We start from the raw sequence: 17,826 nt of genomic DNA on the forward strand, positions 1-17,826 counted from the left end.
TGGTTGTAAGTGTTTTAAAATAGTAGATACTTCTTACTGAGCTAGGCTCCACAAACGTAGGGAAACTAATTTGCATGTCCACTATAAAAGTGTCAACTTCTCCAATTACTTCTGTTAATACCTAGCTTGTTACCTAACAACTAATTTCAGGTTAACAATCTAAACAATGTTAATGCCAAAACTTGAATTTAGTCCAAATGCTTGGAAAGAAAATTCACTTTCACTTCTTGCAACTACTTAGGTAATTTTTAATTTAAATTTAAATTTAAATTACAATATAAACTATTTTGAAATAATAATGTCTTATAATTTGTAGCGGAACCCAACCCGAAAATTTTGATTGTGGAAAGGGCCTAAGTCATAAAGGGGGGGACAACCCTGGATCCATGGTTCTCACAATCTAATAAACTCTCTCGCTCGTGGAAACACGAGGAATACACAAAAGATAGCGTGCTTGTCAATTGCTGCAAAAGATAGCGTGCTTCTCAATTGCTGTCACAGTTTGCCTTCATTAAGCAACACCTTCCCATCTTCACTTCTCCTACCACACACACACACACACACACACATAAAAAAATAATAATAAATAAATAAAATTGGCAGTTTAATGGCGAGATATATTTCATCCACGTAATTCAAAGATAGGTCCCATTATTAAGAACCCATCAATGGAACAAGACAAAAAAACACAAACTAATTCTATGGTTGTTTCTGCTCCACGTAAATTATTTAACACTAAACCATGTTTTTTCTTTATAAAGAAATTAACTCAATTATCAACTGTTGCGATCTCTTCTCTTCGCCTCTCCTGTTTCTTGCTCCTAAAACATATAGTCGACTGCTTCGAACTTAGTTGAGAAAGATAGATGCTTAGGTTAAATGTTTATTGTTCTCTAAATATTCCTATTCCGGAACATATTAAGCTTGGGAATAGTTATGGTTCAGGCTTACCTAAGTTCCATGGTGGACCCAAGCTGCCTCATCGGGTTTCAGTCAGGGCGTTAAAAGATGAGATGGACGGTGGTATGAGCGGCGGCTTTCAAGGCCGGAGCTGGGAACCTGGCTTGGAAATTGAGGTCCCTTTTGAACAAAGACCGGTAAGTTCTGCGCATTTACTGTAACTAAAATCTCAAAGTTCCTTTGAAAGCATGGAAAAGCTTGTGATTTGCTAGGCATACATGGATTCTGAGTCGGATGTAACATGTCTTGTAGGCTATCTAATCTATACTGTTATCAATGCATTTGTTTTATATATATATATATATATATGATCATACTCACCATCATCTGTTTGGTGAAATAGGTGAATGAGTACTCGTCTCTGAAAGATGGACCTCTGTATTCATGGGGCGAACTGGGACCAGGCCAATTTTTCCTTCGACTAGGAGGACTCTGGCTGGTAACTTTCACGGTTCTTGGAGTCCCAATAGCAGCTGCAAGCTTTAATCCTTCAAGAGTAATGTTATTCAGACTCGTCATTTTCCTTAATTATTTATGGTCCAACACATATTGGAACAAGCATACCCGTATCGAAAACATTCCGGTACGACACAGTATAATTGGTCCAAATAACGTTCTAATTCACACCTTGCAGGAACCTTTAAGATTTGTGCTTGCAGCTGGAACAGGAACTCTCTTCCTCGTGTCACTGATTGTATTAAGAATTTATCTGGTATGTTTATCTTCTTCAAGTTTTAAGATTGTTTCAGTCATGGCCATTTGTTAATCATTCCGGTGGGTATAATTGTGTTTTCCAGGTATATCTAAGAAACATGCCGGCTTCAATATGCATGTGATTTATACATGAAAAGATTATAGCTTTGCATCAAAGTATTAGTCTCATCATTTATGCAGAACGATTTTGTTTCGGTATATTCATGTGAAGTATAAACAGAAAGAAGCATTTTTATTGAGACTTGAACACATTGGGGCCCTTGATTCGTTCAACTGTTTCCTTGATTAGATGGATGGAATCAAAACATAATATAACTTAAGTAGCTGTAACCATATAAGCATGATCCCTTTGAATAAATTTGAGAGGCTAAAAGTCTGGTAAGCACCGGTAAAAGCCCCATAGGACTAGTTTCTAATAGTAAAAATGGGTGAAATTCTTAATAGATGATCAGTTTGTTCTTTGATCTAATGTATAGAGATTAATTTGTTCATTTCTTCAGTAGAGAAGGCAAAATGCGATCCGACTCCTAAGACAAGGGCCTCCGTGATTATTTTACTGTTCAACACCATCAACTTTCCAAAATTAACGCAACAAAAGAATGACTTAGCTTGCATCTTCGTTCTTGATTTAACCGTATAAGCCCAAAGTTCGGAGAATAAATTTGCTTGAACTTCAAAACATGAATATATTCAGCATGATGCAGGGGTGGAGTTATGTTGGGGATAGACTTTTGTCAGCAGTAATACCTTATGAAGAGACTGGCTGGTATGATGGTCAAATGTGGGTTAAACCACCTGAGGTTCGTAGTTTCTAAACCAAGAAAATTACAACCTTCGAACTTTCTTTTTTTCATTTTCTACAGTTGCGAATAGAACAAGAAGAATGAAATTCTTTATCATACTCTTTTAAGATACACCGTCAAAAGCTTTTGCAGATACAGTTTCATCAGCTCAAGTGATATCTTTTAATTCCTTTTCCATTTCCAGGTCCTGGCTCGTGACAGACTGCTGGGCTCTTATAAGGTATTATCACATTCATATTCTGATTATGAAAAAGCCATGAAAACTTGACATTAGAAAAATGTTGGCCCCCAGGTTAAACCAGTTATCAAGTTGTTGAAGCAGACACTAGTGGGAACAGGGGCTTTGCTTGTTACATCAGTATTTCTATTCATCTTCGCTACACCAGTGGAAGATTTCTTTAAAACAGCATTTGTCACAAAGGATGCACCATCAAACGTTGTTGCTTCAAAAACCAACACAAAGTTCAACATAAGGTAACATGGATGTGACATATGTGAAGAATCAACACAAGGTTCATATTTACAGCAACACTTTCCATGTGTATATATTATGTAGGAAAGAAGAGTTGCTTCGACTTCCGGTTGAGGTTAAGGACGATGACGATCTAGCGGCGGCTGCAGCAGAGGCTGCTGACGGAAGACCAGTGTACTGCAGGGATAGATATTATCGTGCATTAGCAGGTGGGCAGTACTGCAAATGGGAAGATCTATTGAAGTAGCTAGTTTGATTGAATTCTGGGTTTGGGGAATGGAGACCTTGAAATATCTCGGATTTTTATATGGTTAATTTACTTTCAACATTGTAGCTAAAAGATGTAAATGCCATTTTTTTTTTTGCAATTATTACATGACATTCAGAAAGTTTAAAGAAACAGAAGGGGAAAAGAAATCCAAATGTCATGATCTGTTCATAATTACACTGTAGCGTATATAAGCCTAATTCTGCCTACTGTTAACCAAAAAGAACTCCTCCACTACGGTATAACTCTGTTCTCCAATGACCATGTTATTTTGGTAGGATGAAGTAGTTGGTATTTATTCCTTTCAATAATATCACCTATAAATATAATATACCTTATCATTAAATTTAACATTTGTTAATGATCCTGCTAAATTTCAATAATTAGAAACTTCCCCACTTTTCCAAGAATCAGCTAGATGCACTTCATTTTTGCCTATATATTCTATATGGTGTGGATAAGTGATCCATCAATCAGCACATTTCGTAAGCATGTATCCTCAAAATCATGTTTTGAATTACGACGGTGGACATATTTTAATCATTTTTCTGTACTCAGATTATAATAATTTTAATCAATTATGATAAGAAATCAGTAAAGGTTACCTTAAAAACAACTTATATGATGAGATTTTAAGCCATGAATTGATAAAATCTTAAATTAATGACTAAATTGAAGTTTCATTTTAATGTCTTTTATACAATTTATTAATAATTATAGTATATTTAATATTCTTAATATGATATATTTACGTGTTTAAATTTTGTTTTACTTACAATTTAATTTATTTTTCAATTTAATATTATACATATTTCACGTGTTATTATGATTAATTAGTTTCAAATTATACAGTTCATTATTTATCATATGTTATTTTTAAACACACATCTATGTCTTAAATTCGTGGTTTTCATATGCATATTCGTATGGTAATATTTCTAGTCATAGATTAAGCCTTTTTACGGAGTTGGTGCCACCCATTAACTAGGTCCAAGTCAGCAAGAGAATTACCAAAAAAACCATTTTATTTGTAAAGTAAGTTATATGATTATGTGAGTGTTTTCGTCTTTTTTTATATTTTTATAAATCAATAAAAATTATATATAACCAGATTTGAACTAGGAACACTATGCATATAATTTTTTTTTCATTTATCATTTAAAGTAAAGCAATTTTTAATTTCTATTTGAAGCTTTAATAAGTATATCTGTGTTTTAATTTTTTTATATATCTATATATATGAATAATGTTGTTGATTAAGTTAGTATCATAAATAAACACGATTCCAATTCCGGATTGATGACAAAAAAGTGATATACAATTGTATTCATTTAATATTCTTAATCAAATGCGTTTTTTTGTTTATATTAGCATGATATCATACTTTTCATTATTTATTGCATATTCAGTGGCGAATCTAGAGGGGGGCTGGCATGGGCACCGCCCTCCCTAAAATGTAAATTTGTTATTTAAGTCTTTAAATTTAAAAAAAAAATTAGTAAATGTAAAATTATACTTTGACCCCCCTAAAATTATAAAAATTCGATTTAATCCTTTAAAAATTATAAAGATATAGGCTATAAAAAATTAAAATTTTATTTAGCCCCCTAAAAGATTGTTTTGGATTCGCCCCTGTGCATATTACTTTTAAACACATATTTAAATTCTAAATATGCTATTTTCATACATATACATGTGTGATAGAAATTTTAGTTTAAATAATTGCCATATTACACGATATGATACAACATAACTAACAATTATGTGACTTAATAAAAAAGTGATACGTGGTGCAAAGCAACATATTGGCTTTGTCACACTCGTATTTGTACAAAATAATTACAAAAGATAAAAAATAAAAAAAATAAAAAATTTATTTTTTTAATTTATGAAAATTTATTTTTATAATATATAAATTATAGAATATTTAAAATAAAAGGAAAAATAAAAAAATTTAAAATAATAAAAAATTCTAAATATATAAAATTATAGAAAATAGTAAAATATACATAACATTCTAAAAAAATTATTAAAAAATGAACATTTTTAATTAAAGTTTTTGACTATTAAAAAAGTTTACAAATTCAATATATATAAATTATAGAAAATTCAAACAATTCAAATATAATATTTTAAAGTTGATTGAGTATTAACTTTATTTTGTACCATTGCTATTGTAGTAACCGGGAGAGTGTCGGTTTGAGTACACTGAAGTATTTTTTTTCTAATTTAAGAGTTCAAGAAGAAATTATAGGTAATAGGTTGACTTTGTATAAAAAATAATATTTAAAAATCAAAAGGTTAAACATATACTATTTACTTTAAAAACATATTTTTAAGAAAAATTCAAAAATTCAAAAAATAATATATAATTTGATGGACATTGACCAATATGACTCATCAACCAATGCAACAAAGTTCAATGTTGATCAACCTAATAGACTTTTATTTTAAATGTATAAAACATTTCTATTTTTTAAAGATATCTTTTAGAATTATTTGAATATTAATAATGGCTTGGCATGCAAATTTCTCTTTATGTCATGTTTCATTTTTTTATTGAGTTATATCGTAGTTGCACGAAAAGAATATAATAGAACAATAGTTTGAATACCACTTTTAAGTGTTCAGATAGATTGAAAATATTGGAAACAAGAAAGTAAGAAAAAGAGTTATTTGATCCAAGTTTATTTCTCTATTTTTGAGCATCAAGATATCTTAAGTGCCAAAGTGGGCGGTTCATATTAACAAGTGGTATCAAGAGCCAAGGTTGAAGGAGTGCTAATTTTTTTAGTATGCTTTGTGATTACATTATTGTCTGATCTTCCACATCAAAAAAGAAATTTTCAATGTTGCTTGAAGATTATCCTCAATTGCTAGAAAGAAGTGTGATAGTGTGGAAGTGCATGTTTAGGAAAGGTTCTGACTAGGAAACACTTGGTATTTGAGAGTATCCATTGTAACCCATCTCTCTTTCCTAAGAACCTACCTGCTGCATTGTTCATAAACTACATTTACTATTTCAGTATTTGGTTGTGATGTTAAGTTTCTTGAGGTTTGATATAGATAATTTTGATGGAAAGATTAATTTTAGTTTGTGGTAAGTACAAGTAAAAGATATGTTGATACAATATAGGTTATAAAAGGAATTGAAGGAAAAGCCAACCAATAAGCATTCTAGAAAGGTCTAGCTGTTGGAAAAACTCCAATTTGAAAATGATTTTTTGTCACAAAGAAAATATAAAAATTTGAAAATCGAGTCGGGTTGTGATATTTTTAGCAAGAAACTTTTCCCGAAAAGTATCTGTGTTTTGTGAGAGATGGATCCTTGTCGTTCTTGACTTTTAATCTAATAACCTTCTCCACTATTCCCGTATTACAAATCGCTTTAAGTGTGAGTTCAATCACGAATCAAACACAGAACCAGAAAATTTTTCTTAGTTTCTGTAGGAAAGTAAATCTCTTTCTATAGAAATCGATAAAAATGTTATGTCACACCCCAGAAATTACAAATCCAATTAAGAGTGAGATAATGTATGTTAATTATGTTTTGGGCCCACCATGACAGCTTAATCTACCATTCGGTTGGTTGGTTGGTGAGTTAGAGTTTTGGTGCATACTAGCATTAAAGCATTCGCCTATTGGCGCTACCTAAAGAATTGATCGCGGGATGTTTTCGGGAAAAGAAAGATTTCGCCTAAGAAAGTGCATGCCTATGAAAGGGGGTACGCCCAAGAGTTTTGCCTAAACACTAAGAGACTGTCAAATGTATGAGGAAACTATAGGAGACTTAATTGTCTTTAAACTATTCCAAACGAAAGTCTCTTCCAAGATATAGTACGCCCAATTTATACGAGTATTGTTTAATTAGATCTCATATCGGGTTAGTTGGGAGTTTTTGGGATTCTGAAGCAATAGAAGGCAGAGATCAGAGTAAAGAGTAGAGTAGCAAAATGAATGAAAAATTACTTGTAGCCAATATCAAGCCAATTAAACAAATCATCATGCGAAGCATGGTTGGCCATTTCTGAACAAGAGTAAATAGATTGATTTGACCTCCCCATGACTGGTCAACAGTGAAGATTAATCTTCGCCAGATTTTATTTTACCTACTGTGGATTTGCTAGAGAAATCAGGGATCGAGAATATATTTATGGGAAATGAACACTTCGAATGGTTTTTGGTTATATGCTTAATGTTCAGGTTCTTCTTTCTAACCAACATTCTCTTCTTCCTCTTCGTTAAGGTCGAACTAAGATAGATAATTCAGCTTTCTGGAAAGTTTTACAACTTTTCACGATACGACTATAAAAGGGAAGAGTGTTACATAAAGGCCCTACATGGGGGTTGTTGTAGTTGAAATATTAGTAAAATATTTGTAATGAGGATTCTAATGGAAATCTTATAATTGTTTAAACAGTTGTGATTGCTGGATCGAGAAAGACTATCGAAGTAAAAGCTTTGAGCCGAGGTAAAGGTAGGTCTCTAATGAGTCTTTAAACCTAACTCTTGCATGTCATGTAATTATGTGGATACAAGTTTTTGAGAGATATCTAAAAATACGTAAATGAGGTGAACAATGTGCAACATGGTATGACGTTGTGTGATATAAAGTGTTGTCACTAGCGTGTGTGTAGTACTTGTCTAATACTTTTTTATTATATGGGTTCAGTACTTGAAAATTTTGTGTTGTGTAAAAAGGTGAGAAAGAGATCTATTTGTGTTGCCTACACTAGGGCAGGTATATTACTAATCGGATAGGCAGATCACTATAAAAATAAAGATTTATTGTGTAGCCTCCGATAGAGTAGCTGTAATCCTAATCGGACCGGTAGATCACGAAATAAATTTGTGAAAAGTCCAAGGCCATGTCATCATATGATAATATGCTAAGAGGATGTTAAGGTATAAGACCGTGAGGGAAAAGCTACATGACATCCATTGAGATGGTCCATAGGGACGGTAAACACGGAATTCTCTGAAAAGCCTTTGTGGCAATTACTCTGGAACACCTTTGTGGCAATTTTTTTGAAACATAGTTGTGGTGAATTCTCTGAAAAGCCTTTGTGGAAAATACTTTGGAATGTCTTTGTGGCGAATTTTCTGAAATGTCTTTGTGGCGAATTCTTTGGAAAGCCTTCGTTATGAACTCTCTTTAGAAGCCTTTATGGTGTGCTACTTGAGAAATTCGTAGAGTCTATTTTGTAATGATCAAGTCGAGAGAGACTAGTCTACCTTGCATGAGATTTGGGTATGATGGTGAGGCATATTCTGATAGAGTAACCAACTGATGAATCTGTCTTAGTGACCTGCCATGACAAAGAACTTGGGAAATATGGAATGTGGGTGGTGTAAGAGTCTGCCATATCTGATAACTATTGAATTTTTTAAGGGAGTCATTTGGAATTTATATTACAAGATTAAACTATTATATTCTTCCTGAAGTTCATTTATATGGACAGATTTGAAGGTATAAGATGTTAGGTATTTTGGTAATTGTTGGAGTATGTAAAAGAATCCGCCAAGAGTAGTATTCGTTGGGTATCGGTTTGAGAATCGTATCTAGATACAAACTGTAAAGGAATGGTGTAATGGGATTCAAAATTATGATGTATAGTCTTGAGATCCGTCAATTTAGTGAAAGGAGTATAAGACGGTTAAGTGCAATGATTAAAGTATGGTTATCCGCCAACTGAGAATCAGAATTGTATCCACCAATGTCTAAAAAGGATTCAAACCTTTGAGTTGAAAATATTCTATGACCTCGTAAAAAGGTAATTATGAGAGAGACCCACTAAGTTCCTTGGAACTTATATGCCTGTTTTTAGTATGCAAGTATGTGAATTGGACCAATTAATCGAAAAAGATCAAGCCAGGGATGCGCCATGGTGAAAGACTGAGGGAAACATTATGCATATAAAGGATCATTATAAAAACATGTTTTTCAAAGGATAAATAGTAATACTCGCTACAATTATGTCTGTCTATTTGAGTAATTTGTTGTATGGTCTTATTTTATCTTTAAAAGTTTTGTGACAAACAATTAATGTATTATTAAAACCTATGGTTTTAGAAAGGAATTTAAATAAATAAGAGGTATATTCAGTATGGCTTTCGTTGCTTGTAAAATTTAGCTAACTAAGTAAGAATTGTGACGTCTTATACTTGGATTTGGTAAATCATGTTGGGTATAAGGCGTTACATGTTATTACCGAAAAATAAAATTTATAATAAAAAATTAAATTCTGACTATTTTTAGGCAGAATAATAATACTGAAAACTTCTATGTAAATAGTTCTACTAGTGCCATTTATTTAAAGATAGAGATAGAAGAATCATTGTTGAATTAGTAGAATACAAATAATATTTATCTGATAGAAAAATAAGTCCCCTAGTTCTTCTAGGAGAAAGGGGCGACTAAACCTAGTTAATTATACTAAACAAGTCCCTTATACTTATTATGATGAGTTTTTGGTCTCTTCTGTATTGGATTCAATTACATGTGCTTCTTGGACTTTTAACGTAGCACTTTATAATTTAATCCAATTCAATACATGTTTTTTTCTATTTCTCAAAATAATTATCATTTATTAAATTAAAATTTCAACTAAATTATTTTTTCAACTCAATTTTAATTCTGTTAAAGTCACGGCAATTTTTCCGTAAAAGAACCTATAAGAAAATATATTTAATTTTCATATTCAATAGATTCACAATGACCAACTACTTTAATTTTATTTTCGAACTTCAATTATTTACTTAAATAATAATTTGAAAAACTTAAATTAATTCTCAGTTCATTTCTATACTTAATGAGAAACCACATTTATTTATGAATATAAGACATTTCTTTAACTTTATCATTTCTATCCATTTTTATTCATTTGATTTTAAATGCAATTCATTTTTGGTTTCAATGAGCAGTGGAATTACTGAATAGACATATGTAATTAGGGCGCAAATGATTTATAATTAAGTTTTAGCTTTTTTCCTATTAATTACAAACTCATTTAGTTACAAAGTTATTCTACTACAGTATTGTTACTGAGCTCTCCCCAATTACATACCATTATGAAAGCTATTCAATCAGTGCTCATCGAATGATCTTGTCATCAGTGTGTTACCCACATAGGATAACTTTAATCTTTTTGGGATAAATTTGTTCTCCAAATATGATTCTATTTTACCTAATGGTATCCATTACATTTTCTTTCATGAAAAGTCAATTACTATCGAATAGTAATTAAGTCATTCATCAAAAAGTTAAATGACTTGTGGCCACATTCACTTTTCATCTATCATGTAATGCCAATGAGAGGATACCATTTACCCATTACTTTGGCTTTGAATTCCACTAATGTGAATAGTGTTATGTACTACAGAATTCGTATAGCCAATGCACTAGCTTTTGGTTCCTTATCTATTTGAACTCAGGTTTTTACTTACTCTAACACCTTTATCCTATCTCCGTTGCCAGATTAGAGTTACAGAGTTTTACCATCAAAATAGAACAATTTTCTTCATAATAGAAATGATTATAAAAATTAAATTCTAACACATAACAATTGAAGCAAAACATGGAAAAATACACTTATGGGCCTTAAATCGAGCTAACGGGACCCTAAAAATAGTTTGGAAACAATCTGGGATTAAATCGGAACAAATTAGAAAATTTCGAAAAAACTTGAAAATTTTAAAAATAGAGATCACACAACCGTGTAGCTAGGACGTGTGACATAGCCCAGACCATGTGAACATTCGAAGTCTAGACACACAACCATGTCCCAGCCCGTGTGCTCGCCTGTGTGGGTATTCAAAATATGGCACACGACTGTGTCGCAGGCCGTGTGGCAAACCGTGTGTGTATTCAAAATTGGGTCACTTCATATATCAAATACCAATAGGATTCTCTAAACTCTACTATTGTTTTATTCTTTACGCATATATTCAATATCAAGTTTATGGTGTTTATTGAATCCATAAGGAACTAATCCTCCTATGAAAGATTAGCAAGTAGATGTATGATCTATTAACTATTTTGTAGGGTTACTCAATAAATCAGTTGTTTGGGAAAGGAAGAACGTAAAACAAACCCTAGGCCTGACAACCCTAGGAAGTCATCAATATGAGAATTAACCCAAATTTGGTATGGCCTATCCGTGAACACCTTCACTCCAAACCGATCTAGATTGTGAGGTTGAAAGATAAGTAGTTTTTGTCGACTCATTATTTTAGTGGAAGATCAGAAGATAATGCTAGAATAGCGACTAGTTGCTTGATGAAGAACCCGAAGCGATAGTTGATGGGGATTATCGAAGCAAGCTAATCACCCATAACTAGATTTGATCCCGTTTATAACCTAGTTTTCTGAAGACTCTTTTTTTTATGTTATTTTTAGTTTTTTAATTATAAAAACCACAAAACCTTTATTTATGTTTATTCGTATACAGTTTATTTAAAGAACTAATTAGATCTATTAGAGTTTACGTTATGATTAATTTAGCACTAGCCTCCCTTGGGTATGATCCTCGAAATACTTACTAAATGTTTCGTTGTAAAAAACTATATTATAACCTGACTCATATACTTGCGGACACTGCCTTAATTCCATATTTTGTGTAGCAGTATTCACACTTTGGACGTTAGTATGTCTGGAGGCGGTTAAAAGCTAAAGTGCAATATGTTTATTCTTGGCAAAGAATATTCTTGAAAATGTGCAAGGAATATTAAATGTCAAAGAACTTTGGGAAATGCTTGAAGGGTTGTATCAAGTAAAGGGCATCTTAAGTAGACTGATGTTGAAGGAACAACTTCATACTTCATGTAAGGATGAAGGTCCAAATATTTTGGATCACCTTAGTGTTATCAACAGTATTATCACTAAACCAAAAGCTATTGGAAATTGAAGATGAAAAATAAAGCTTTAAAGCATATATGGTCTTTTTTGTCTTCTTCTGAGTACATGAACCTATCTTTTGCCAGCAAGCTCATTTTTTAAGAGAGAAGGTCAAAGAACGAAGGTCATGCTTCATCAAACTCTATGTTGGCAATGAAAAATTAGATTACTAAGAAGAATAAAAAGAATATAATTTGTTAGAGGTGTGGAAAGTCTGGACATGTAAAAAATTGTCTAGGTAGAGCTAATTCAACAAAAGGCTCTAAATCGGAAGCTAAATGTGTCTTTATTTCCATGGATGATGGTAATCTTATATGATATTGAGAAGTACATCATTGTGGTGTATCCGTTTTACCATGGAAGAGAATGTGGTACTGTTAGCGAATCTGGTGGAAGTATGTTGATGGATGAAGAACTGTTAAGGAAAGTCGACATGAAAGTTGCACCATGAATTCAACAGGCTTTTTGACTTGTGGTGAAGTGAAATGTTTAGTGAATGTACTTTTATGGTGAAGTATAATAATTCTCTATGTTGAGAATTATGATTGTTAATGAAGATAATGGAATCTAAAGTGTACATTTTTAATCAAGGTGGAAATTTGTTGAGGTTGATTGAAAATGTTGGAAGTAAAAAGATAAAGAAAGGAGTTATCTTATATGTTGTGAGAATTCTCAAATTGCTAAGCAAAGGGTAAGGGTTTTTGAAGTCTATATAAGGAACTTGAGTCTTTGATTTACAAGTGCACCAAATCAAGTATTAAGCATTAGATTTGACTTTTTCAAATTCCTTTCTTTCTCTTGTATTAGAGTGTTTGGAAGGTATAGTTAAATATTTTTCTTTGGGTTATGGGTGTTCTTGGGCCATTGGGTTCAGAAAATATCATGTGTGTTGTAACAATTTTCACATAATAATTTTTCTTGGTTGCCTTTGACAACAGTCGTGATTTTTTTAAATTGGGGAGTTTTTTACATAATTTTTTGCGTGCTTATTTATTGTATTTGTTTCAAGTTTATTTCTTTACTTTTAAGCATCGAGATATCTCAAGTACTGAAGTGATGGTTCTTCTTAACATTAAATACCTATATAAGAATTGATGCATCTTAAGATTCCACATACTAGTAAATCCGTAATCTTAGGTAGGTTTGTATTGATGGAAAATAGTTACTTTTCTGGGATTTAATAAGTTGGAAAGTGATTCTAATGTTTGTTATGTCAAAATTTATTTACTTTCCTTGGAATCTAACTTTCCCTTGAGAGTTACATTCCTATAAACATAACAATGTGATTCTCATGATAAAAAGAGAGAAAGTTAAAAAAAATATTAAGATAAAATTAGCCTTATTTTATATTGGTTTAGGGTATTAGTCTAGTAACAAAAGTAATAAAAAAATCTATTTTCTCCTTCCTACTACTTGATTTTCCCTAGTATTTTAACATATTCTTCGCAAGTAAGGTTTTTTTTCTCTTATTTTTTTTCTCAACTACAAATTTTACTTAGCACTTGTTTTTGTATGAAATACTTATTATGTTTTGTAGAATATGAGTAGAATTGTTCCATTTAAGTTGTGTAGGAATTGTGGGTTAGACCACCTATGGGTTAGCCTTTAGCTAAAATAAAACATGATTTCAAATATTTTTTAATTTATTTCAAAATGAGTTTTATATACTTATGATTTTTTATATGCATTATTATATTTATAAAATATACGCAAGACAAATTTAAAACAATTTTACTTTCAATTAAAATTAAAATTAAAAAATTATCAATTAAAATTTATTATTAAATATTTAATTCAAATATTTGTTAAGAATAGATTTTATTATAAAAATTAAATACATGGAAATAAAATTTACACTACATTCTTAAAAAAATACTTAGTAAACTAAACATGATAATATCTTGAAATTTTAATCATACTAAACATTGTAAAGTAATTTTCTTAACAATATTGGAATTAAAATATGAGATAACACCAAATATAAACTGACACAACTATTCAAGTTTTGTGTACAAGATTCATTGAAGATTTGTTTCTTACATTTCAATCTACTAGCTGATACTGAGAGCAAAAGCGACATTTTCTCTTAAAAGAACAAAAAGAAAAATGAGAAAATCTTGAATAATTGAGAAAATGATTTCATGAACACTCACAAGCGTGCGATATGGTGTCAAATTAAGAATAAAGCTTTCATGAAAAGCAAAGGCATAAATCACTCCATTCCCTAATTCTATTTATATATTTGCCTACATTTGTAATTATAAGAGTTTATACCACAAATCCCCAAACAAAATGGACAAAAAGATGGATCACAAGGAAAGTAAGTATTGATTTTCCAATATCGAATCAAACTTTCTTTGTCAGAGATCAACTAATGAAACAATACAAGAAGCAGACAAAAACTATCATTACTCTTCCCCATCAAATTTGAAATTTAAAAGAAATTAAGATGAAATTACGTCAAATAATAATCACATCAGTCCAGTTATTAGACATTAATTGACATTTCCCATCCATATCCATTCCTCCCAACTTTTCTTTTTTGGGAATAAATTGCATTCTTCCAAATTCTTTTTCTTTCTGGGATTGCTTTATTTTATTGTAATAAAAGATATTACTAATATCATAAATATATTCTTATACAGCCCATACAACAGTTTGAGTTCGGCTGACAGAGATGATAACTGTCCTTGTTTGGTTTTAATGACAGACTGACGTGTCACGAATTGCCGTTTTCACGTCTTGTTTAAAGTTCGACACTTTAATCATCATAACCACGCCCACCACCACCTATCACCGCTCTGCTACTATTTTTCCCATCAATATATATATATTTACCTCATAAACCTGAATTCAGAATTTTCTTTTTTAAATTTAAAACTTCAATAATTAACAAACTGCAAATCTCACAACACACAGTGAGACACAGATTTTATAGGTACAACAGCCTGCAATTTGAAAAATCTAAAAGAACAAAAATATAAACCAAAAAGAACAAAAAAGTTGAAAAATGATGAAAGTAAAGAAAAAGGGAAGCATGCGAGAGATTGTTCATTGAGTCTTTTTTTCTTCAAGCCTCATCAACAAAGCTTGCATGTGAAAGCTCCTTTAACCATTCATACGTTCGATGACGTGACAAAACTCGCTTTTCTTTCATTTTCTTCTTTATCTTCACTTCTTGCAGTAGCTTCGTTTTTTCTTCCATGGCGGCTTGAAACATTGCTTTCTCTTTCTCACTCTTCTTCTTTATCATCATACTTTTGATGACTGCTATTTTGTTCAATGGAACTGTTTCAACTACATTAACTGAGCATTTACATCCACTAAACAACCCTTTTCTTAAGAACCCTTTGATCGAATCTAGCTGACTGTTACTGCTATTACAACTGCTGTTCCGGCTGACAGAATTTCGACTCGGATTATTGTTGTTGTTGGTCCGAATTTTCAACTCGTGGAATTCAAGTTCTGGTGCTCGAACCAAGCCTAACCTGAAAAAATCCCACACCGATGATGATGTCTGGTTTCGACTGCTGCTGATATTCATTGGTCGAGTTTTGGACAACCTTATCTGGGGTTTTGGACTTGGATGTGTGTTGAAGTTGTTTATGGATTTGTTTGGATTTGATTTGTAACTGGTAACTGAATTGAAACTTGTTGCTGCTGTAACTGTGGTGGAGTTACTGCTATTTGTTGAGTAATGGCTACTTCCAGTGCTACTGCTTCTGCTACTACTAGTGACACTTGTGAACCTACTTAAGGAACCATGGTCCATGGACTCAGACCTTGGCTTGTTCTGGCTATCTTGACGGTGGCACCATGTTAGGCTACTGTCTGAACTAATTGAGACACATAAGGGCAGAATTTGGCCTTTAAAGAACACTTCGTCAGCTGCACACATTTCAGGTTTTGTTGACAAACAGCCATCCCATGAGCCAAAGTTGAAATCTTCCTCGGTTTTAATGGCTTGGGATTCAACATCTTCTTCATTCCTTGGCTGGATTTGGCTCTCTTCTTTAATCAAATTGACTGGCAAATCACACAATGACAATGCTTCTTCTTCTTCCTCCTCAGCTTCCCATTTTTGTTCTTCATCACAGTTACTTGCAGCACTCTCCATGGCTTGAAACTTCAAAAACTTCATGTAACTTAAACTCTCTTTAGCTCTTGCTGAGAAGTAACAAAGGGAGCAGAAAGTGGAGTATTATATCAGCTAGGAAGAGCAAGGTAATAGTGAGTAAAGAGGGAGACAAGTGGAATAAAAGAAGTAAAAAAGTTACTGTCAAAAGGAGCAATAAAGAAAGAAAGGAAAACACAGAGGCAAAAGAGTGCAGGTGAAGAAAACAGTATGCTGCTGTTCTTGTTTGGGAGTGAAACAAGAGGGGTCTATCAGGTTGGCCATTACCCAAACTAGTATTTATGCACTCTCACTTTCATCAATACTATTGTCGAGGACAAAGGAGGAGGGCAGGGGGGAGGGGTTAGATTTCATGCTCTAGTGGGGCTCATAACATGCTATCCAATTACCCTCCCTTTGCAAATTATGATATTTTTATTTGTAAAAAATAATTTTGGTTTAGAGGACCAAATTTGGAAGGCAAAGTTGAAATTGGAATTTTGAGTTAATTCAAAGTGTTAGACAGTGATAAAAATGAAATGATAAAGTTACATGGTTGCAGTTGACATTATCGAACATACCTGGTTTGTTTTGCTTTTCTGTTGTGACAAAACATGTCCAAAAGGCAGGAAGAAACATGTTCTTTCTTTATGCTTTTCTTTTTCTTTCTAAAAATATGGTAGGATGGGTTTAGAAGAAGGTTGAAGATGATGTAAGTGGAATCCTAAATTTATTGAATGATATTTTTTAAAATTAAATAGGTGACAGTGGCAGTGGACTGGAGTTTGAAAATTGAAATTGAAAAGATTCTGCATGATATGGCATTCAAAGTCGTTTGTTGGATTGCAATTATGGATATGGACGTGTATTACCATCTCTTTAATTGTGGTTTAATAAATTTTTATCATGCCAAAATCAGGTTAGGCATTTGAATTCATTGCAATTTCTATGTTTTTTTTAAATGTTTTTGTTTTTTCTAGGTTAAGAGATAAATATTAAAATTATATATAAATTTTGATTTAATGTGATTTGATATATGAAAGTTGATTTTGTGTAATTATATACATTACATTTAGATTTTGATTAAAATGTTTACATAAAATTTTATTTTTAATTCCATTGTATACATTTAATGAATAACATCAATTTACTTTTATATTGGATAAGTATACTTATTTATTTATGCAATATGCAAACATAAAGTGATATCATATTGATAATAATGTTAGTTATTTATAAAAATTAAATCAAATCAAAATATCATGTATAATATTGCACATTGAACCAAAGTCTGTGTGTAGTTTTTGAATTTATCCCTACAGATTAAGAAGGGCAGAGGCGAATCTGGAAGAGAAGTAGGGACTCCCCAAAATAAAACTATCTTTTAGTCCCTTCAAAAATGATGAAATCATAAGATAATATAAAATAAATTACAGTTTGACCTAAATAATTTACCCCTCTAAATTTTTTTTTCAAATTTGTTATTTTTAAATTCAAAAATACTTGGAAAATGAGTCTCAAAGCGAAATCACTTGCATAGAATAACCAAAAATAACGAGAGTAAAAATCAACACTTTCTCTCTCTTTTACTAGATCTTG

At 31.8% G+C, this 17,826-nt stretch overlaps 2 protein-coding genes across 2 annotated transcripts; one reads left to right on the forward strand and one right to left on the reverse strand.

Annotated features, from left to right (window-relative positions):
- Positions 1-509: 509 nt before the first annotated feature.
- On the forward strand, positions 510-3,394 carry LOC107925543 (protein CONSERVED IN THE GREEN LINEAGE AND DIATOMS 27, chloroplastic). The gene is made up of 7 exons (XM_016856268.2): positions 510-1,097; positions 1,304-1,456; positions 1,595-1,672; positions 2,379-2,474; positions 2,662-2,697; positions 2,770-2,951; positions 3,034-3,394. Exons 1-7 carry the CDS (start codon positions 867-869, stop codon positions 3,194-3,196), a joined length of 939 nt encoding a protein of 312 aa, XP_016711757.2. The 5' UTR covers positions 510-866; the 3' UTR covers positions 3,197-3,394.
- An 11,571-nt stretch (positions 3,395-14,965) lies between these two features.
- LOC107925533 (uncharacterized) lies at positions 14,966-16,952 on the reverse strand. Its single transcript, XM_016856256.2, has 2 exons — positions 16,809-16,952; positions 14,966-16,280 (listed from the first exon to the last, which is right to left on the reverse strand). Exons 1-2 carry the CDS (start codon positions 16,864-16,866, stop codon positions 15,184-15,186), a joined length of 1,155 nt encoding a protein of 384 aa, XP_016711745.1. The 5' UTR covers positions 16,867-16,952; the 3' UTR covers positions 14,966-15,183.
- Positions 16,953-17,826: the final 874 nt, after the last annotated feature.

Source organism: Gossypium hirsutum, chromosome A12 (assembly GCF_007990345.1).
Source record: "Gossypium hirsutum isolate 1008001.06 chromosome A12, Gossypium_hirsutum_v2.1, whole genome shotgun sequence".
NCBI classification, from domain to species: Eukaryota; Viridiplantae; Streptophyta; class Magnoliopsida; order Malvales; family Malvaceae; genus Gossypium; species Gossypium hirsutum.

What these genes read in the sequence shown, in the direction of transcription:
- LOC107925543 (XM_016856268.2), top strand. Translation starts at nt 867, where the DNA reads ATGCTTAGGTTAAATGTTTATTGTTCTCTAAATATTCCTATTCCGGAA. An exon ending in TTGTATTAAGAATTTATCTG is followed by an intron (nt 1,673 to 2,378) that starts GTATGTTTATCT and finishes AGCATGATGCAG; the next exon opens with GGGTGGAGTTATGTTGGGGA. An exon ending in GACTGCTGGGCTCTTATAAG is followed by an intron (nt 2,698 to 2,769) that starts GTATTATCACAT and finishes GTTGGCCCCCAG; the next exon opens with GTTAAACCAGTTATCAAGTT.
- LOC107925533 (XM_016856256.2), bottom strand. Translation starts at nt 16,866, where the DNA reads ATGTTTCTTCCTGCCTTTTGGACATGTTTTGTCACAACAGAAAAGCAA. An exon ending in AGAAAAGCAAAACAAACCAG is followed by an intron (nt 16,281 to 16,808) that starts GTATGTTCGATA and finishes GTTACTTCTCAG; the next exon opens with CAAGAGCTAAAGAGAGTTTA.